We start from the raw sequence: 24,061 nt of genomic DNA on the forward strand, positions 1-24,061 counted from the left end.
TGGGATTCGAACCCGGGACCCTTGGCATCGTAGCGCAATGTGCTAACACTACTCCAGCACGGAGGCTGGCAAACCCAACTTGCAAAAGGCATGCAAAAGCAGCATTCTGTTAATGAAGTTGGATTAAGGTTACAGATATTCCACATTAGCAGGCAACAAGCTGTGGCATTTAATTAATAAGTAGCTAACTGTAAGCATCCACAATATGATTGTATGGTATACCTAAATATATTCCTATTGTGATTATTTTATTTTGCTTCTCTACATCTCCGGTTAATCACAATAACAAGGATGAATGATAAACTTATGAAATAGATGTTAGGACAAATACAATGTTACTTTACACTCATGTGTTACCCAGAATTTAAATCTGGAACATCTGGCTTCATAGTACGTTACAGACACCATTCTGCCATGCTGGATGGCTAAATATCTTCTCATGCTGTGCAGAACATAATCCTGCCTATTAAAAAGAAGCACAAATTCTCAGATAGGTGTATGAAGAGTATTTTATTGAGTTTCTTGTTTAAACCATTTTGCACAAACATATATTCATTTTTCTGAAACTCAATATGCACAAGGTCATAACAGGTGATGGCCTAAAACAATGGCAAAAAAATGACTTAGAAAATTTCAGCTCTGAAAATGAAAGCTTGATTTTTAAAATATATTACAAGGGAGTAGTTGAATAATTCGTTAAAACTTGTTGTTTGGTGGTTTAAACTATTGAAGCAAAGGGATAAAAGCAATTAAGTGCTAATGCAGTTTTCCTAATTTTTACTTTAAGGTTACATAAAATACACAGCAAGGTTTTTCTGTTTAAGTCATTCTTCTATCAGAGTGGACCTTCCATGATACAGTAGTTAGACAGCATCAGAAAATACAATTGTGTTTCACGAACATCAGATATATATATATTATATTGTGACTAATTTTCTAATAGAGCCCAGCTACAAAACCTCGAAGTAGGCTTCACACAAAGTACTTTAAATTTGCTGAAGGAAAAATAAATGTATTACATTGCTAAACATTTCAGTTAAAAATAATATTATGCTTTTCCATTAACCGTATTTTCGATTAACGGCGAACTTGCTAAAAGGACATGTTAGAAGATTTAAATTATGCTAGAAAATGCATTTAAAATTAACGAATCAACAAGGGAGGAGAAAAACAAGCCTCAAAAATGAGTAAAATGCAAGAAAAACAGCAAAAATTACTGAAAAATGATCTGAAAGCCCCCCCCCCTTTTCCCCTCCAAAAGGCTAAAAAAATAAATTAATAATGTTTTTTAGATATAACTGAAGAGAAACAAGACTAATCAGATTCAGGATTTTCAAAGGTCAGGGAAAAAAAAGACGATTATTCACAAACTTCCGAACCCTCGTAATAACGTTGTCCAGAAACAAGGCATGATTCTTTTCTTTCTTCTTGCACAACCAGCGAAGAATTACAATACATAGAACGAAATCCATCCTTTTGCAGAAGAAGTGATAAACTTGTAGACTACTCAATAATCTTATCAATCACAAGCAATATCATCTTTAGTTACTATGTTAACAGATAGGTGTTTAAAGTATGTAACATGCGATGCCTTGCTATGGAAATCTTACATATCTTCTAAGTGTGAAGATTTTAATATATCTAATTAAATACTACTTTCCGAGCCCAAGCAACTGCACAAATTGCATTCCATTACATGCTCACAAATCTGGTAATCAGCATTATAACTCACCACAACCTCAATATACTTTATACTTTTTATACACACAACACAAAATAAAACACTCACATATGAATAAATTATTACAATATGACTTATTTATTCGAATTACATGATTTGTATTACTTGCTAATTACATAAAAATGCTACCAACTCTTTTTGCATGTACGAGGCACCATAACTATATTATTTCTTGTATGGATGGGACGAATAGGTATTCTTATCAGTATGAACCAATGTAGGCATCAATGTATGAGTTTGTGGGTACAATTGCCAATAATTTTACCAATTTGATATTTAAATCAATAGCCTAAAAATTTGTGCAAAATTATTTTAATTTATAATTATTTTATGGATATAATAGTATAATTCATGTATCCTGGTTTTGTAGTTCAAATGTCCAAATGTACAGTTTATTTTTCTAAGGTAAAACATATCCAAGTGACATGCTTACATACGTACATTAAAAAGGTGAATGAAATGTGTAGCCACGTCTTCATGGAACATCTACAATTTGATACCAAATATGTATAACATCAGCTATTGGGATCAGTAAATGTTATATTAGTGTTTTTTCTTGTATGTATGCATTGCTTGCATTGTAGAATTATTTTCCTGTAGTTTACGGTTATTACAAGCATAAGAAAACAGTTTTTCGTTGTGACGTTTCAGGAGAACACACGTTCCCTTCATCAGACATTTATTTTCATTTTGACTAAAGATACAGTTATAACCAGAGTTAGGATTTTTAAGTGCGCACCTTTTTTTCGTAGTGAAAGTGAGATCTCTCTGGAAGGACTCAGTGTGTGAAATGTTGTCTCAACGTGAGAATGGAGCTAATTTTCCAGCACCTTTTTTCCCCTTTTTTGATAACCTTTCCCCTTCCCTCCCTTTTCTGGGACATTTATCTATTTTCCCCCTTTTTCGTGTTCTTAATCGCTTTTCCTCCCCTTTTTGTGTCCTTTTACTGCTGTTGTTAAATATATTTCCTCCGCAAATCATTGAATTTTTATTTTCTTTTTTCACGACACTTTTCTCTTTAAGATGTTTTTACATTGTTAACTGAAATTGAATGTATTTAAACTGTGCTTGATTGTTGCCTATTTGAAATCAACAATGGAAAGACCACTACTGATATGCACCAGATCGCCATTTTTTTTTTTTTAAGATGGAAGGAAGTAGGAAACGCAGTTTGGTCTTGGAAGCTGTGAAGCAACAGTGTGTTTCTGAAGTGGTGGGTTTCACGTTTCATGTGTGCGCAGTGGACAGATATTGTTTGTGGATGTACAGTAAGTTCCTTACCTGCTTTTTCACTCTGTTAGTGCATGTACATTACCATGCCAAAAGTGCCCAGATCCCGATTTCTCAGTCTGGTTCAAGAATTTAAGGACGAGTTCATAGAAAGTGATGGAACTGTTATTCGATGCACGGTTTGTGATACGGGAATCACATTAGATGAAAAACACCAAAGAGATCGCATCCAGCAACATATTTCCAGCTCTAAGCATCAAAAGAACAAGAATCTTCAAGGAAGTAAATCTCGGCAGCAATGCATTTGAGCAGTGTTCTTCCAAGAACCAAAATTTAAAGGAATTTAATGTTGACTTGTGTGCATCTTTTACACAGGCGGGGATTCCATTCAACAAGGTGAACCATCCGGCCTTGAAAGGGTTCCTTGAAAAGTACACACGGTTGTCAGTGCCCGATGAGAGTACGTTAAGGAGAAACTATACTGAACCTGTGTATGAAGAAACTGCTCGTAAAATTAAGGTGAAAGTGTCAGATTGTGATATAGGTGTCATTCTGGATGAGACGACAGACTCGATGCAACGATATGTTTTGAACATTTTGGTTTTTCCTCTGACAGGTGAGGAAGTTAAGCCCATGTTACTAAACATGTATGAGTTGCAGAAAACCAATGCCAGTACAGTGATGCAGTCATTTATGGATTTCTGTCAAAAACTGTGGCCCGGTGTAATTCAGTTCGAAAAAGTTGTTGTTGCAGTTACTGACCAGGCTCCCTACATGCTTTCGGCATTTAACCAATTGAAGCCGTTGTTCCCTAAGTTAAAGCATGTAACCTGTTTAGCTCATGCCCTTCACAGGGTTTCTGAATCTATTAGGAACGAATACAACATTGTAAATGAGTTCATATCTGATCTGAAGAAAATACTCCTTAAGGCCCCGAGTCACATTCTTGCCTACAGAGAAACTACCTGCCTGCCCCTGCCACATTTCCCCATCATTATTCGCTGGGGATCATGGATTGAGTTTGCTGCATTTCTATGTGAAAATTTTGAAAAAATTAAGGAGTTTTTGCTTTCCCTGGATTCAACCGACGCAGGTGGAATTTCTAAGGCACAGCAACTTCTCCTCCCAGACAAGATAGATGATTTGCAAAAAGAACTATTTTGTGTACATTCCTACAAGTAGGCTACCTGCCGACAGCCATCAAAAGCTTAGAAGAACAAGGCGTCGAAAAGGAAAAACAATGGGATATCTTTACTTCTGTGAGGGGGCAGTTAGATGGTTTTGCCAGAGACAAACTTGAGGCTAGTCTTGACAAGAATCCAGATGTTGTGGAATTTGCCACTTCCACAGAGTTACCATTCCGAGTGAATACTAAGTTTGCCCCACTTGTTTCTGTGGATGTAGAGAGAAGCTTCAGCTTATATAAAGACATTTTATCCCCGAAAAGAAACAAACTCACTTTTAAAAATTTAGAAATGCTTAATGTTGTAAGGTACAACAGCTTTGCGTTTTTCCCAGACTCTGGTGAATAGCTTAGACTAATAAAATAGGAGGGAAAGTTTTAATAAGTAGTATAATTATCAGCACCTTTTTTTTGCCCCAATCAGCACCTTTTTTTGCCCCAATCAGCACCTTTTTTGCCCCTTTTTGGGTCTTATTTTAGCACCTTTTCCCTTCCTTTTTCCCAATGAAATTTTCCCCTGAAAATCCTAACAATGGTTAGCAATTTTTTAAACAAAAAGAATCAGTTATATAATGGATGTTGTCAATGTTACATTGTTGTAATATAGCAACTTAACTGTGAAAAGAAGCAGTCTGTTTTATTTTTATTTCAGATCAAAATTTTTTGATCACATTATTTTTTATAAAATTATGAATCCCAAATATCATCAGGAAATTTATAAAGTCCTCAAATAAAACAGACTGCTTCTTTTTCACAGTTAAGTTGATATAATACAACAATGTAACATTGACAACATCCATTATATAACGGATTCTTTTTGTATAAAAAAATGCTAACCATTGTTATAACTGTATCTTTAGTCAAAATGAAAATAAATGTCTGATGAAGGGAGCGTGTGTTCTCCTGAAATGTCACAATGAAGAACTGTTTTCTTATGCTTGTAATAAACGTAAACTGCAGGAAAATAGTTATATTACTGGTTTAGCAGTATTGGCAAAAATAATCATATTGGCCCTTCTTCAGAATTTACAAATGAAAGTTGCAGCTTAGCTCAGGTGCAGGTTAAGGATGCAATAAATACACTGTGCAAGGAGTGGTGAAAAAGGAAAAAAGGACAATGCTGAAACCCAAGATGTTGGTGGAGAGAGCAGATAGTGGATAGTGTAAGAAGATTAGGGCAGGACTGCAACACGGTGGAAAAAGGGGAGTGATGGAAATCAGAAGATGGAGAAGTATGACCTCTCAGTCAAGGATGAAAAAAGGTAAATAATGAAGGTGATATTGCTGAACTCACACCAAATTCTGCGAAGAAATTCTTCAGTGTGGATCACAATGGCAGATTACGATCAATGACAGCAACAGAGCTCTTAATAACTTGCTTTCCTTTATAATGAAGTTACTCTCGCTAAGTCATATCACAGTACATTCATCTATATAGCTTCATTCATGCAATGAATCTCAAATACTCAGTTCTCTTTGCAGTGAATCTTCGCAGTAAATTTGTTCATTAAATGGTACTGAAGGAAATGATTCATATATATTCTCTTTTGTCCATTTTATGAACATATGGGCAAACTGGAAGCGGAATTATGGTTTAAAGTGGGATCCCAACCATTACGTGCATCCACTGGAGATTGAACATAGGATCTCATATAGGCTAATATGGGCACCAACTTTATTCATGATATACAGAGGTTGGATCGTTTCTATCTGGACAAGTTTAAAACATGACACTGTGCTGCAGGCACAACATAGAGTTGTGAAACTTCCACCACACACACATTAGTGCTTGTTGTAACTTCTAGCAGAGTTGTTGCGTTGTGCAAATTCTAATGCAGCTGAAATTGGATCAGATACTACATCTTTTCTTTTAAGTGATGGTAAACATATGAATAGGTGTTTTAGGTATCTATAATATTATGCTGAAGCCAGAACAGAAATACTATAGGTATGATTTCTGATTCTGGAATGAACTTTAGAGGTTGTACAGCAATTAGAATACTGGAAAAGGGTGCAGAAGTTTGAAGATTGGAGGAAGTAATTTGCATATTATTTTTTTTTTAGTTTCAAAATAATATTTTTTGAAAAAATATGTTATGAAAAGTACCACACTCTTAAGTTATCAATTCAATTTTTTTCCCACAGAAAATGTATACACTTCCAAAACAATGTGTGGAAATCAAACTGAAACCTAGCCTCTTCATAATATATAAATAGAATTTTGATTTGATTCTTGTTATTTAGTGTTGCTGTTCTGCCACTGCTGGCTGGGACTCAAATCCGGCACCAAACTGGTATCATAGTGTGCAGTGCTAACCTCTCAACCGCAGAGGTTGATGAATAATTAGAAGCGTAATTATAATGCTGAGAGCTCAAAACTTGTCCCACCTAAACCTACTTGTGTAGGCATGTAGGATCAGGATTACAATCAGTTATCACAATAAATTTTTAACACAAAAAAAGGGGACAGCTATATAAAACAGATGCAAAACTTTAAGTAGTTAGTTCATTAAAAAAAATGAAATTGCACTGCACACAGCAGTAGTTTGCCACCTGAGGAAGAGTCAATTAATGGTCACTACAGGGAAATACTGAGATTTTTGAAGATGTAGTATTGGACAAAACAGATAAATGTAAGAAAACTATAACTAACAATATAAAGGAACAATAAAAACAGATTATAGAGATGCATTATCAAAATTCTCATGTTCACCATTTTCTATTATGGAAAGCTGTAGTCAAGAAAAGAATTAAGTTGTGAAGGGAATTTGCAACACAGAGTAAAGACAATCTGCAAAAAAAATAAAAAAAATACAGACATACGTAATTTTAAAAACTGGTTGCTGAAGCAGACCTATGAATGAACAGAATGATGTTTAATCTAAATCAGGCAAATTGATAAAATTGTTTACTCTTGCAGAATGTTTCCATTCAACAGAGCAGAAATGTTTATTACTGAACATATACACAACACAGGAGATAAATATATGTGCAAACATACTTATATCCTGCTTTTCATGCATAACAGTATTATGCATCCCACGCACAAACCAATGACACATGCACGCCTCTTGTAAAAAACAAAATCAATGGCACACACACACACAAATATAACTAAGCATTAGGTGTTACTTTTTGGCACCACCTCCAAAATTACTCATGCTATCATACAACCCCCACCCTATTTCAGGTATTATCTTTGTCAAATATACAAACGTATCACAAAGCAACTATTTCTTTGTGAACTTTATGAAGTAGGCATAATAAACAGAAATGAATGCAACAATTATTCAGTAACAAGTTGTTAATTATCGTACTCTTTGGTGAATAGCACTGTTTCAGTCAACCAAATCCATGTCTGTCACTAATCCATACAAGTGACACTTGTTCAAACTTTACTTGCCAAATACAGTAACCCAAAATCCATAAAAGAGAATCAACAAAATGCTGTGGTTTCATTACATACCTTTTGATGTCTGGAGGAATAAAACTACAGATTCTGGAAGATTAAGGATTAAATACAATTTAAACCTTTTGAAAACTTTAAGTACCTTTCAATGCATCTTAGTTCGTTATAACACTGCCGTGAATAGCAGATACAAAAACACACCAATCCACAATTTCCACAAACCTTTCAATTCAGGAAGGCTCAGGGGAGGGAAGACAAAATACCAAGAATAAGCAAAACAACGAAAATACCTTCCTATAAAGTTTTGGAAATTCTTAACAAGCTTGTTTATTACAGCATTCTTCAGAGTATTTCCAGTGGTTCTCTAAAGAAGAAAACTTCCTTGCAAAGCAGTTTTTGAAATATAAGAAAATTGACATACACACAAATCTTCACAAGAAGACTCCCAGATCTTCTGGTCCCGTCCAGACATTTATTTCAAAATCTGATTTTTTTTCCTTACCACCCAGTACCATTTCACAATTATTGTAGTAGTTCCTTGAAGTGCAAGTTCTATGCCTTGATGCTCTGGGTGTAAACTTGATATTAGAAGGATCGTTCAACATTGACAAGAGACATTTGTGAATAAAAAAGTGGTAAACAGCAGGAGAATGATAAAACTGATAGAGGATGTACCTTCATCCTACATGAGCATTGCATTAATTTTTTGGAGGAAAGGGTCACGATTAATGCCTAGTATTCCTGCACATTGATGAAGGGTATACCGTACATAATGCCATTTGGAAGAAAAGACCGGGGATGTTGTCTGCAAATGTCATTCTTCACCCTGACAATGCATGGCCAATTTGACAGCAAGAACTCTCCGAAAAGCTTTTCCTCCATTCTCACACTCCGGACCTAGGCCTCAGTGATTATCAGATTTGTTTGAGCCGCTTAAAGAGAGGGAAGACATTGAAGACAGATAAAGCACTGACGCAAGATGTCATGCAGCATCTACGACAGCAGCAAACTTCCTTCTACGCCAAAGGACTCATACTTTGGTGCTTGTACAACTTTCCATTTTTTTCCTAGAAATAAGTCTCAGTCAACCTTGAACGACCCTAGTATAATAAAATGTGTAAAAAAACCTTGCAAATTTCCTTTGCTGAATATCCCATCATAACACGCTGAAAACTATTAACAGTATACAAAAGTTCACTTAAGTCATCAGTAGCAGCATATATTAAAACTCTTCACTGAAAAATCACTCAATTGAACATTTAAATAACAAAATTATTAATGTGTGTGGTGTTAGGAACAATTATCCCTCTCACAAACAAACAAAAAAAATCCACACCAGCACCTTGACATCTCTAGCAAGAGCAACCACTGCTAATTAAGCACAGCTAGTAAAAAAAACAAGTCCAAACATTATGAGGTGGAATCATAGAGGCAACCTTTTCATTCATGCAGAAAAAACTGCTCCTCATGCACAAAAAAAAAGTGGTTATGCCCTCCACCATAGCAAGTGAAATGTAATGCCAAGTACCTTGACAGGTTCAAAGTTGGAGCGCAGGGCAGAAATGAAGGGTTTCCGAGGTTGGGGTCGCTGGTTACCAGAGCTGCCATCTGTCCAACCTGTCCGGGAGCGGCTTGATGCTAGTATCTGTGCCCGGACAGACATGGTGTTTAACAGGCTGAGACCTGCAAACAGGTCAGATCATCAACACCACCATGAAAACCCCCGTTCCAACACTTCCTTGAGAGACTTAAAGGAATAAACATCATGTACACTCTGAATCCTGTTATACTCAGGAATGAATGGAATGAAAATTGTACAAACTGGGTTCAGCTTCACATCACAGCCCTTACACACACACACACAAATAACTATCTCTCTAATAAGTTCACGTTTCAGTTTTTCCACGCAGTTTTGTTTGCGATCAGTAGGTGGCGAAATTGATCGCAAACAAAAACTGTGAGGAAAAATGAAACTTGAACTTTAAGAGTGAATAATCATCTCTGTGTAACTGCCAAACAGATATCTTTAGATACAATATAACTATATCTTTTGGTACAGCTACTGAATACATAGGTTCTCTACTCAATTTATAACCATCTTTACTTTATCGGCAAAATGGTGCAGAATTTAAATCAAAGGTTTTCCAACTGAAAATTACATTCCTAACCTTGGATGCTAAAATCCTTCCTCTCCAAATTCAATTCAGCAACACATCTTGTACAAAGGCTGTCACAGAGAAGGTGAGACTAATTCATGTATAGGAAAACAGCGACCTCCATTGGGTAGCAAATGTATTATGGTGAAACTTTGGTTCATTAACTGCCAATTGAGACCAAAATGAGCGCAATAGGTCAAAAAGTCGTGACTGCGTAGCAGTTAAAAGACAAGCATGTACATGGACCCCTCCAAGAATCATTAAAATGAAACAAAAAAAAATTACAAACCACAAAATTTTTATTCAGAATCAGCCATATCGAGTAGACATACATCTTTTTCAAAATAGGCACCATTGACAGCTAAGCAAGCGTCCATATGCTCCTGCCACTTTGTGAATGTCTGAAAATTCGTCGTCAGGTAGCGAACTTAAGAAAACTTGCGCTGTGGTGATCACTTCTTTGTTCGTCATACGGAGCAAACCTTCTTCATTTTGAAATGATCATGCAAAATTCGGTGGACGGTGTCCTTCAATATGCCCAAATGTGCACTTAGTGCTCGCACAGACATATGTCTATCATCACGAATAATTGCTGCTACAGTATTCACTAGCATCTCGTTAATCACGGACAGTCTTTGTCCAGGATGCGGAAGCAAAGTGTCTGATTCGCGCCCATCTTCGAACAACTTGTGGCATCGGTACACTGTGGCTCTACTCAGTCTGTCTTGATCGGCATATGCCTGTTGAAACATTGCATATGTTTCTGCTGCACTTTTCCCTAAACGCCAACAAAATTTTATGGCATGTCGCTGTTAATCTTGAATACTCATCGCGAAAAGCAATGTTATACACAAAAACCTGGAGGAAGAAACGAAACACATTCCACGTAAATCAACACAGCTGCTCACTAAAGTGGTTTCGCAACATGTGACATCTTGCTACGGAAACAGAATGAGTCATTCTACATGACGCGACTAGTGCTGAAACCATAGGCAGTGTTGCCAAGCCAGGAAAAAATCTGTCTCACCTTCTCTGCAACAGCCTTTGTATTACCCTTCCGATCATCTATCAACCAGAGTAACCATTCATTTTGGAAATGCAAATTCGCAGACAATTTAAAAATAAATGTTCCAACTATTTTGTGGCATAAATATGCTCAAGAGAGGGCTAATTGCCCCCCCCCCCATACTTCCACAAGAGGAATCGCCATTAATAAATGATATTGCATTCCGAAAAAAAAACTATGAAGCATTTTGAAGCTGATGAAAGTTCCAAGAAACTGTGTTATGTAATTTGATGTGTCGGTGACGAAGTGGAGTTGTTTAAAACTCTTGTCCCAACTGAACTAAAACTAACATGTAGGATAGGATATTTTAAAACTAACATGTAGGATACGATATTTTTGTAAGACTGCAAAAGTTAATTCTAATGTTGGACCAACAGTGCTTCACATGATATCCAATATTTGTAAATATGCACATTTCAATCAATCACAAATGTGTTCATAGTTAAAGTTTTAAGAAGTGCCAATGAATTTTGTATACATTCTGTATCAGAGTTCTGACATGTATATAATAATAATAATAATTCATGGCTCAACAGCCCTGGAAGGGCCTTGGCCTATCTCCCGACTGTCAGTCTCCCTCCCACAATCCTACCTAGAGGTGTGGAGTTCTTCAACCGGTAATGGGGTAACCCTCAGCCATTATAGGAGATATCCGTGACTGGGTTACGCTACTCACTCGTAGCTCACCAATTTCCTCACGATGGTGGGTTGCCACCGGTCCTATACACAGGATCAAAAACCCCAGAGATTGTCCAGCAGTAGGAGTTCAAAGCACAGCGCCTACGACCGCATGGCCATGGAGTAGAGCTGACATGTATATAATTAAGCCTAAAATTACGATAAATATACACAGGAATGGGATTTTCGCCTTAGATACCCTGTATTTTGTAGGCATCAATACAGATTCTGTAAAACGGTGACATGGAATTGAGTTTTCTATTTCCAACTGAACTTTCATTTCATCAATTGCCCCAATTGGACAGGGTTTTCGTACTCTTGCTAATCAAGAGAATAAAATTTATGATTGTTCACAATAAATGAACAAAAAGTAAATTATAACAGCATGAATGGAATATTTCTAGGACTGAGCATTTTGAAAATTCTAATGTTCTTACTGATTTCTGCTGAAACAGATACTTGAAAACTGAAATGATTCAAAGTAGTTCAGAATATTTGCAACTTCAATATACACACTTTCCATTGCAGCTAAATCATATCTAACTACCACAGATTTGCTTTAAAATATTAATAATTTCACATGAAATAATTATTTAATCACAAAAACCATTTCATCAATTACACATTATTCATAATTTCAAGGATAATTAGACTCCATAAAAGTGTCACGTGGCATTTTTGCAGACTCCAAATGAAGGCAACATGGACCAGCAGGTGTCAGCATTTATTAAAAAAAAATATGGGCTAGGTAAGCAATGATCCCAACTAAGATAAAACTACACTTTTTGAAACATGACCTTCAACCATTCAATTTATTAATATAAGATTCGATTAAAAGTAATAATTTCTTGTCAGCAATGGAAAATCCCAGTAAATTACTCTACTGCATGTATACTTGTCTGAAAATATTCAATTTCATAATAATGAATTTTGTATTGTATGAAGCTCTACAACTCCATATCTCATGGCCAAACAACAAAAAAATCTACCGCAGAAATTTTCTTCGTACATTATTATGGATCTATCTCTAGCACAATAAAAATTTTTTTCAGACTGAATGAAATTTCTTAAATACCTGCAGTATTCTTTTTAACCAAGCAATTTAACCAAATGTACAGGGTGCAAAGCAACCAAATTCATGAAACACTGCCTTACAATTGACGATCATGAACAAATTTGAAATTTCAACAGTACCTTTGAAATAAATAAATTACGAACCAACCAATTATGCATGCTGGTCACTTTCATTAACTAATTTGTGTTTACACATGTGACATGCAAAAACATAAACAAATTTTGTTTACGTATTTGTCTCTTCCTTCATACTTTAAATACTTTGAAGCTCACACTTAAGAGCAGGTAGAAAAACAGCTGATTTTTTTTTTTTTTTTTTACCAGAGTATGTAGTTATTATCAAGGTACTTGAAATACAGTATACGAAGCAAATAAATAAAGCTACAAATGCTGCATACACAACCAAACCATCATGGTATACTGTTTTGAACTGCCTTGCATAATAGAAAGAAAGGAGCGAATTTACAATACTGGAAGTATCTTCAATTGCTTTCAAATTTGGCATACTCACTAATTTTGGCCTCGTAGTCACGAATCTGCAGTTAAAATTTGGCGGTCACGTCTAGAAATTGCAAAATAAGTCGAAAAAAGTGGGTCCGTGAAAGGAGTAAACACCCTTGATTTATGAAGAAAACAACTATATTTTTGCAAAACTATGATTATGATGACCCTTAATTTTAACTATGCTTGCCTAACCTAACCTAACCTTACAGTGAATGGTCCGTGGGGCAAACATGTTTTCCACCTTTACGCAAGACACCATTTTCTCACATGCAAATCAACGCTCCATGAAACAGGTCTCACTTATTGCACAACACTTGGGCAACGTTGGTAGCAAGATCGTTGTGCGGAAAGAAAGAAGTCTTCGAATCAGAAAACATGGTTTCCATGTTATTGTATGGAGAATCATAGCGGTAATTGACAAGGTTATTTTGCAATTTCTAGATGTGACCGCCAATTTTTAACTGCAGATTCGTGATTACGAGGCCAAAATTAGTGAGTATGCCGAATTTGAAAGCAATTGGAGATACTTCCGGTATTGTAAATTCATGCCGAAAGAAATTGTTATCTATCTTATCTCAGATTTTCAAGCATGCAAATATCAGTCAGTGAGACTGTTACTCAACATGTTGCCTGTAAAGAATGTGTACACTAGAGTACTACATTGGACCACTTGCACTCGAATCTCCCATTCTCGAGCGTGAATCGCTCGAATATATAGAATGTCAAAAATATCATTTCAATGGGACAATAATCGTACAAAAATTCGTCCTGGTAGTTTCAGCCCATAATCATCTATTAATTTTCATATATTGCTATGTATTGGTAAGATAAGACTAAATTACATTTTAACATGGAGATTATGACTATATTCACTTCAGTTTCACCTTTCACTTCTCAATCCATATTTGAAGGTCCACTATACCGCGTTCGTTAGAACCTGTCCAGTTTCCCGCGCTAGCAATGGTGCGACAGTTTTGGTGCCAATGAGAAACGAGGAAAAAGTCATCTGCTGGGCAGTGAGGAGTGAATGGAAGGCAGAAGAGAGATGCTTATATAGACTCTGTTGCCACGTTGCAGTCTAACTCATGTGTTTTGTTTGTGTCTTGTCGAAGAAGCTTGTTTTGTGAGCGTGGTGCTGATTGTAGTGAGAGTTTTAAAATATCCCGGATGGAATTTATTCTGGTGACATTTGCTTGTGTCCTTTTTGTGTTTAGTGTCATCTTAGTTGGATCATTCAGGAAGGGGAATTCTGTATATTTGTGAATTTCTGAGTATTTTATTCACAGCCTGGCTTCGGCTTTCCCCAGCAAGGAGTTCAAGCGGTCTGCAGAAGCAATGTCCCATGGTTTATGCTACAAAAGCCAGCGATCAGCAAGCGAGACAGGTTGTAACAAACGCGATATACTACACAAAAAATATGGTTACACATGAACTACTGCGTTTCGGGCATATACTGATCGTTTGAATGTTCGAGCGAAGAAACTGTTCATTCCGTAAGCCATTTGCATCACATATGTGAACTATTACACGATCGAGCAAAAAAGCCTTGATGCAGCACTCTAGTGTGCACCAGTGCACACATGAAACAGTGTCTATTGTTCTCTCAATGCTTGCTGGCACATGTTAAAAATTGTGAAGAAAGCAGGACATATTTTTACATGTAATTATATTTCTCTTGTAATTCTAAGATGGAGAAAATATTTTACGGAGGAGTGTTATGTTAAAATTAGGCGAACGTGGTATAATTTATTGAAAATAAAGCAAAAATAAATCACACCCTCTCTTCTTGAATTCCAACGCAAGTTTCCATTAACATTTCTCATTTTAATACTGACTGTAATAAATATAAATTACACTATTCTGTGTATAAGCTAAACATGCCCATGCAAAGATATCTTCATTCAATACAAACCAGTTTCTTCACAGACAGTAACAAAATGCACAAGACCAGACTTTTCAAGTTACCCAGTTGAAGCAAATGCAGAAGCAGAAACACGTGCAATGAGAAAAGATGATAAAAATGCAATGAACAGCACTAAATTCACACTGGCTACTTAGCAAAAATATTCACATATACATGCATCATTCATGATCAAGTATAATATCATTCCTTGAATGCAGTTTGCAATTACTTAAACCCGCATGCTTCAGTGACAAATTACATTCACGTGTGGGATGTAATTAAAGAAAACAAAGGTACAAGAAAACCTCATTCGGGGAAAGTTAAAAAAAACTCGCACAGATTTCAACACTTTGCGTTGAAGGCTGTGTATCATTTGGTGACGGAATATAACCAATGAAAATGTCAGTTTTGATTGATCGGTTTGGCTTACTTTACTTCGTGAAGGTGAGGGATGACATGATGAAGGGACACTCGAAGGAACATCCACATCCAGGCTTGAATTCACCCCCGAGATGCTTGGTTAACCACTCCACAATGGAGGTCGGCATGAAACTGTGAGACCAAAATGAGGAGAAACTTGTTGTGTGTCACTTGAGGATTTCACCAATCAAATGTATGCTTCAGCAGTGTGTCATGGCACTAAAATGTGAAATGTTGCAGTTTGAGACTTGCCATTTCGGTATGACATATCCCTAAGGCCTATTGCCTATAGATCAGACATGACAGATTGTCTGGTTGTAGTTCTCTGCGGCAGACCAATAGACAAACAGTGGTGAGCAGACGCGAGGAGACAATTGTTTATTACGGTTGCAAGGATGGCTACCATGCAGGGTGGATAAAAATCATAATTTTTATTAAAAACAATCATTTTTGATGATTTTTTTATATTTAAATCAGGTTTTTAATTTAAAAAAACACACTTAAAATTGTTTGTATGGTTTTGGGCACCATACATAAAGATATTTGTTTTCTTGCAGAAAGGCTTTTTCTAGTAAACGGTTCTGTAAAATATTTGAACACTTTGATTAAAGCAAATAAAAGAAATTACACGTAAATATATTTTTTTTCTGTTTCTGATACTGTATATATGAACCATCTTTGTTGGCATTGTTTTAAATGTCAGTTTGACACCTGCTATGTTTATTTACACTTTAATGATAATGACACTTTTTATGGTTTAAGATGATTAGTATTCTGTATATTTCTCAACACAAAATGTTTGCAATTTTTGCAATTTGTTTCCTTTCATTTTCTTTCTTAGAGCCTAATAAACACCATTAAATGATTACAAGATTAATGTATTTTCAAGAAAAGTGATTCTGATCAGTAGCGGCTTGTGCCTAAAATAACAGGTGAAGAAGTACATTTATAGGCAATAAAAAAAATAGTAACAGAAAAACACTTGAACAGAAAAAAAACCTGAAGCTTTAATTTTATTCCTAACATATTCCTCTAAGTACTCGGAAATGCATGCAATGAGTTCGTTTTTTAATGTCTTAGAGTCACCACTGAACACGTTTTTTTATTTTCTTGTAATGGTTTTGTATTTCTAACGAACTTCTCGATATTAATAATGCAACAAGTTCCTTGAAATTCCTACGATTAAGCGAAGACACGCTTCCGTCGTGACCCCTGAATGCAAGTTCTTGTTTACATAAATACAGTGTTGCGTCAACTATTAATTGTAAGAAAAGCCTATTTAATCGTACATTTTCATTGAACCGTACATTTAAAAGCCTACTATTTTCTTGAAGGGCATCTTCTATGGTATTCCTGTTTTTTTTTTCAAAAACTTTGAATTGTAACTTACACTTTAAATGTTCCACCAAATCTTTGTGCTTATGCAGAGAACGCGTTATATTGACAAAATCGTTAAAGCCTTCTTTATTCCACACATTGTATTTGTTGCTAAACAGTAAACAAGGCCAGCAGAACAACGATTGCAAATATCAATTACTATACAACCAAGGAAAGTCGACAAACCAGGAACTTTTAAATTTAACGTTGTACGATTTCCCTGCCTTTTTCTCTCGCTTAACTGATATTTGAAGAATGTCAGTGGGCCGCCCACAATTTAAAACATCTTTTTTGTCTTCATCCGTCCATCTGGGAAATGGTGTCTGTAACAAATTACACACTAAGTCATTTACTGGGTTCATTGTACAAACCACAGCTCAACACATGATAGGAAACGCGAAACACACACGCGGAATAAGATCTCGCGAGAACGCAAAGATTTTGCCACAACAACTGAATGCAATGTTTTCTGTCGACGAGAGGACTTCTGCACCTACAAGGCGACACCCGTTCAAGGTCAACGCTAGGTGACATCACCGTTGCCATGACAACCAGCTAAAGTCTTCCACAACCTGGCGGCGTCTGCCCTTAGTTTCTTTATGCTACGACGAACTCTTCACGTGCGTAGTGCCGAGCGGCATATTATTTGAGTATTATCGTGTGCGTTCTGCTGGGAAATAGTTAAATTTAACAAACAAAGGAAAAATGTCAATATTAATTTGAAAATTAGGTGAAAACATCTGCACTTGTTGCACTTGGCCAGCCGCCACTGATTCCGATGTGTACAAAATCCTCAAACTATGCTATGGAGTCCATTAGTGGTGACGTAGCAGCAGACGACACGCTGGGACTGAGTCTAAACAAATAAAAACATGCTTCTTTCCCTATTCAAATACATAGTTTCCCATTGCAAAGGGTAACTTTAAGAATCGTGACAGCAGTTACTAAACAAAATTGTGATGTGCATCGTACATCAATGTAAAGATGAGATTTCGGAGAATACGTCTATATATAACATATACCTTACAGATGGGGATGTAAAGAATAAATGGAGTTGGAAAATGAGTAAAGCGAATGTCAGAAAAGAATCTGACCCGGAATAGCAGCCAATGGGCGCCGGTTTAATCGCCTGAGGCTGCTGGTCTCCCATCATCCATAGCAGCAGCATGACCGACTTGAGATCGGGTGAGCGTTGGCTGTGCTCGGAAGTGGAAAGTTATGAAAATGCATGATTTTCTTACTCCGGTCATTCTTTACCTTATTCTCTGTAAGATATGTGTGGTATATAGTCGTATTCTCCGAAACCTCATCTTTACATCAATGTACGACACAAATCATAATTTTGTTTCGTAACTGCTGTCATGATTCTTAAAGTTACCCTTTGCAATGGGAAACTATGTATTTGAATAGGGAAGGAAGCATGTTTTTATTTGTTTAGACTCAGTCCCAGCGCGTCGCCTGTGACATCAGCACTAATGGACTCCATAGCATAGTTTGACTGAGCATTACACTTGACATATGACCATCACCCACCAGATTTCTTTTATTCATATATTATCCCCGACTTTTGTTTTCCTGACCATGGTGAAATTTCTAAATACGCTACAACATTTAGCATGTCTAAAGCTATGGATTTCATGACACGAGGCCAGAACTATCCCCTAGTAATCAGTAATAGCTATCCACGAGTCAGTAACCAAAGGGAAAAACTCTGCTCCATACCCACATAGATATCAAAATCAAATAACTATACCATTCAAATGGAGATTGAAACTATAACAGAGTACAACAACTTCTTTAAAGATAGTTTCATTTGCAGTTAATGTATACTGAACCAGCTGGTTGAGTAGCAATACTAGAAACAGTTTTCCCAGTAATGCAAGGTAAAATATATGGGCAATACCTTTGACAGAATATACTAATGCTTATTTCTATTATCTAAAAATAGCCCCCTTCATCCCTTAGTTTTCCACACCACACTTAATTTTGTGCTGAACAATATTCCTCTAATGTGCATGTATTTAGTATCCCTTCAAGATTACAAGAAATATTCTGAGTAGAAAACAAGATATAATTTCTTGGTATGAGTTGTGTTGTAATGCATACCAGATATTGAATACAAAGTCTCATGAATTACTTGCGACAAGCAACACAAATTATTTTTCTTTTACATGCCTGTAACAATATTTCTTTAGTAAAGAAACTGCTTGACACATTTACTTAACAAACTGTTCACACACATTTTCTCATAAACATAAGAAAGCAGATCAAAAATTGTGGTTATTTCACGTCCTTTTTTAGGTCTACATCAATCGCAAGCCCTGTCTAGTTCGCTGCAATTTTTGAGTCTCTTTGCACTCACAAGTCTAGGTGTTTACAAAGTGCAACACCATGCTGTCTGCTTCGTTGATTTGGTGTCGGCAACATTTGCAGTTCATTCTGGAGGGATGCATGATGTGATGTACATATGGTGACGTGGTGCATACTAAGCAATTAAAAACATGTTTAAAGCAGCAGACAGGCATTTGTTGAATCTTCTTAACCTGAACACCGCCATTCTTGCATCTACTTGGTTAAACGCAATTTCCTTGCACCAGCCTGACACTGGGATACACCTACACTACACTGAGCGGCAGCAAACTAGACGAGGCCACAACGATGAGGACTGAGAATCACAAATGCACATTTATGGCCTAATCAGGATTTGAACCTTCAACCCCTGGTGTCGGAACATGCTAACTAACCACTCTTCCACAGAGGGTAGCATTTTAAGAATAAATGCACTTTAAATTCATGCATACATACATTTATGTCTGTAAGTGTACACAATCCAACTCACTTAAAACATGTGTACTGGTATATTTACCACCAAAAAAAGGAAACAAATGATTAACAAAACACAAATGAAGGATCAAAACATGGAAATAAAGAATCTATGGCCTTCAATGCTTACAAGATAGAGTAATTCAGTGTCTGAATTGTAAGATGGTGCTATTAACCAAGTTACTGCATCTAGGATTATTTCAACCTGCACTTGACATGGATATTTCTTTCGGATTCATCAATATGATGTGAATAAATAGTACTATGGTCCTGGAGGGGGGAAAATAGGTTTACTTCTACTCACCAAGCCAGATCAATATGAGTGAAATATCCTGGAATCTTCAAATGAAGAGGATAGGTTTTTATCAATTAAGAATTTAAATTGAGTTTAACAATAAAAAAATACTGTTAAAATTAAATACTTCATACCATAATTATCAGATTGTTGTGCTTAAATTCCCTTACCTTACTTTGGGCGGCACTTGACTATGCTTGGCCACTTGATCTCTTCATCATCCATCATCATAATCTGCATCATCTGAAATACACAAAAAAATGTAAGTGATGTATGATGCTTTGTAAAACTGTTCCATGTACACATTTTGAATTGAGGCAAATTACGAATACTTATTTAACAATTTCCTAAATTGCAACTTTATTGTTTTAAAACTAGTTGTTATAAGCAAGCTCTATAAAAAATTCGTCATCTCTGGCACTTAGGATGTCTGTTCCCACAGATTCTCTATGGGTAGAGGCACATATTTTTGTTAAATAAAAATGCAAAATTTCAAAACAGTCAATTTCAGGTTCAAAAAACGGTAAAAACTGGAGTTCAAAATTCTTTATTTATCCATGTGCTGTGTTTATGCTTACACACACACATGACAAATGTAAAACTTCACCGGGAGACAGGTCATTGCACAAACAGTCAAACTTTATGGCCAAATATCTTGCTTACTTGCAGTTTCTGCATCTCAAAATAAATTTGATACATAGAACACAAAAATGTGCCAATTAAATCAAAGAATTCAACAATTTTCAAGGGTGTACAGTCGATCACCAGCCACATAAAATGTATACATCTCTTGTGTCATCTATTTTATAGATCATCCACACTCATTTTTTTAAAATTGTTGTTTAAAGTTGAAGTTATGCACACATAGGCTGATTGGGACTGGACCTATAGTTTAAAGTGGGATCTGAACCACTGTGGAATGTGCCTCCACTGGGTATAAAACCTCGGACCCCTTGATTAGTGACGATGCACTATGCCATTGGGGAGGCTCCCATCCTCATTATGCTGATTAGCAACTGAATACATTTTTGATTTGGTCCTATATTATACAGGCAGGTAGAAGAGTGGCATATAATAGCAAAATACAACAACACTAATGCTTCCTGTAGGTGAAAGGATATTTTGATGCCCATAAATTAAACTTATAGATACTAAGTGTATGATACATAATTTATTTCCCAATCATGTTTAAAATGTCCACTTATCTTGAGGCCAATGTTTTAGTCTCCAAAGTCCAAGAAGAAAATGGCACCTGCTGACTGTATTCACAAACCTACGTATGCCCTATTTCAAGTATTATTAGATGGACAGTAACAGACACTTTTGGGAAGTAACAACCCGATAGACAACCTTAGTAGAATGTATTTAGGGACTTTATTTTTAATGCTAAGGGAACCAAACCTAACCTGCCTAACCTAACAACGAAAGCATATATTGAACAAAACCTTCAGTAATCGCTAAAACTAAGCAGTGTGTGTTAACAGACGTACATCGAAATCGAACCATGTAAAAATTGCATTCGTAGCATGATGAAATCGCAATAAAACAAAAGGAATTTGAGTAGAGTTTATTTCCGTGAAATAAGCGAAATGCCACCTTGAACAACGTTTCTCAATGCAGAATACGTAAGTACGAATATTCAAATTAAATGAACTAGCAAATTTAAGCCGTCTTGCGGATATAAGAAATGTACCCCAACGGAAGCACAAGGTAACAATAAGGTGTGCTTACCTTTCTTGTAAGCAAAACATTTATTAATTACCATATCCAAATGTAACTCAGCTTGTATTATTGGGGCATAAGGGTTTACAGGGGGGAGGAAACATCTAAAATTATTAAATCCAATTTTTTGTTATTCTGCAAGGAGAAAATGACATCTAAATAGCATTCCCAATCCCTGTGCGAAATGAACTTCGACGTTTTATGGAAAAGTAGTCACAGTGAACGCAAAACTAACATGCATTTCTTGTTTGTTCACTTCCTACCCAACATTAACTAATATTCTTAACTTATTGACCCCAATAGCAAAGCCAGGTTTGACACAAGGCTATTCCAGTTCGTGTGTGCAAATACCCTAGTTATAGCAAGAGATGAGCCTCAGGCAGTGAAACTTGTCACTTGATAGCTAACTAAATGCACTGAAAATCAACATAACCCACTTGTACATATTTTGTAGTTACTCACACTCAACAAACTTGGAAATTACATAAAAACATTCAGATTCTGATAATTAAATGCACTAGAATACTTCCCACCCAATATGTTATTAGCTCTTCTCCTCAAATGTAGTGGAAAGTATGAATTTCGTTAATTTATCTTGCCTACTTTCACACAGCCGGTACCGGTAATTCAGGATATTCCCAAAAATAAGGCCAATGACCATATACACGTAAATACGCAAATTCTGTTTCAAAAAACTTTCCTCGTAAAAAAAACACTTACTTAAATACCACACAACCGATATCATTTGAATACGAGTGTCAAGGAATTCAAGATAAAACAACTGTGATAAGTTAATTGTTTTCTCCATTAATGAAGTGTGTCACTGTAATTTTATAAACTTACCATGGTTCAATTCGTATCAATACCACAGCTTCCTCCCAAAATGTATGCTTTAGTACATCTCCAACCAGAATACACAGAAATAATGTTTGCACACGATAGGTTATCACCGAATCACAATACGGGAAGACTTCGATTGACAGTCGGTACCACAGATCGAGTAGGTACTCGTGCACTCTTCGTAAGGGTCACAACTGTATACATTAATGTTTTAGAACAAAGTCGCTTCCTTTACTACGAAAAAAATATATATTTAGAATCACAGTTGTGAAATCAAAATATAGGTGAGATTTATTTACAATCTCTACTTTTATCTACTTTTTGTCTAACCGTACAATACGTGGGCTGTAGAAAAGCTCTCAGCTCAGTACTCGACCGAGACATCCACTGGATATTTGCCATGTTTTTGTCGACATGGTCGGAACCTCACGTAAGGAAAACATGATCCTTTTTCTCCTCAGTGCCTCGCCTTGTCTTGTCATTTTGCACTGTTAAGATGCTGTGATTATTTCTTCACAATTTCCGTCACTTGTCACCATGTTTTCATTCAATTCAACACTGCACCCCAATACATTCACCAGACTCACTCACCTTCGTCAGCAGGCTAGCCAGTCAAAGTTCACATGGTTGCCACATTCACTGTCAACTTTCCCTACTTCCGTCTTATTTCCCATTTGCATATTATTTATTACTTCGTTCTAAATCTTTAGCACATGCCTTTGTCCTTAAAATTAAACGTTCACTTTCTGTGCATGAGCCGAATCCATTTATCACCTCTGAATATTGTCGTGCCCCAACGTGACATAAAATTCGAACTTATTTCTGACAACACTGTGAAAGGTTTGCTGTAGGTCGGTGGCTCAATCGCGAGTACGATGAAGGCGCCACACGGCGGTAATTCGTGTAAGCTGTAAGATCAATCTCGCGATCTCGTATTCGTATTTCTCTACAGATATATATATATTTTTAAATGTACATTGTTCTTCACACATATTGTGCAAATATGCCATATCTAATACAATATTTATATTTTGGACTAAAACCTTATGCATATATTTATTTTTGGCACGCGTTTAAGAAAACTAATGTCAATGATGGAGCGCATGGCCTTTCTGGTAGAAGAAAACGTCGTCTGTTAAATTTATTGTTCCATCTTTCCTCAATCGATCAATATCAACTTTGAGTAGCATACTTGCCTTGCCTCTCTTAGTATTTTACACAAAAACAGGAATTGTACCAACCGTAAAAATTAGCAAATCAATATTGAATATTCATCGCACATTGTGCAACAAATGTTCACAAGAACGGAACTAAATATAAATTCTACAACTTATTAATTATTCTAAACTATTGCATCAAAAATCTACAACCTGGAGAATATGGGAGACGGCTCAAATATTAATTTATGTGTTTTCATATTTATTTATTTATTTATTTGTAGTCATCATGTCATCAATCCATCAGATAAAATCACGGCGATGTTGCTGTTTGTACAACACAGGATATTCCGTGACTGTACACTCCTTGTATTTTGTGTGTTGTATATTTGACGTTTATTTAGGTTAGACGCTTGATTTATTGATTTAGTTGATTTTACTTCGCTTTTCTACCACCTTTTGGCTACTTACAAAGATGAAGAT

At 36.1% G+C, this 24,061-nt stretch overlaps 1 protein-coding gene across 9 annotated transcripts in view; it reads right to left on the reverse strand.

Annotated features, from left to right (window-relative positions):
- The window catches only part of Spn (protein phosphatase 1 regulatory subunit spinophilin), a 182,201-nt gene extending 158,952 nt beyond the window's left edge, over positions 1-23,249 (reverse strand). For 6 of the 9 annotated variants that reach the window (XM_083129922.1, XM_083129950.1, XM_083129941.1 and 3 more), the window contains exons 1-3: positions 22,425-23,249; positions 20,030-20,102; positions 9,092-9,246 (exon numbers count right to left, since the gene is read on the reverse strand). In XM_083129922.1, coding sequence (XP_082986048.1) covers positions 9,092-9,226 — 135 coding nt within the window. In that variant the 5' untranslated portion in view covers positions 9,227-9,246; positions 20,030-20,102; positions 22,425-23,249. The remainder of the gene's footprint in view (positions 1-9,091; positions 9,247-20,029; positions 20,103-22,424) is intronic. The other 3 variants (XM_083129904.1, XM_083129969.1, XM_083129960.1) reach the window with 3 other exon arrangements.
- Between the last annotated feature and the right edge of the window lie 812 nt (positions 23,250-24,061).

This window comes from Lepisma saccharinum, chromosome 1 (assembly GCF_977018435.1).
Source record: "Lepisma saccharinum chromosome 1, izLepSacc3.1, whole genome shotgun sequence".
Taxonomy (NCBI): domain Eukaryota; kingdom Metazoa; phylum Arthropoda; class Insecta; order Zygentoma; family Lepismatidae; genus Lepisma; species Lepisma saccharinum.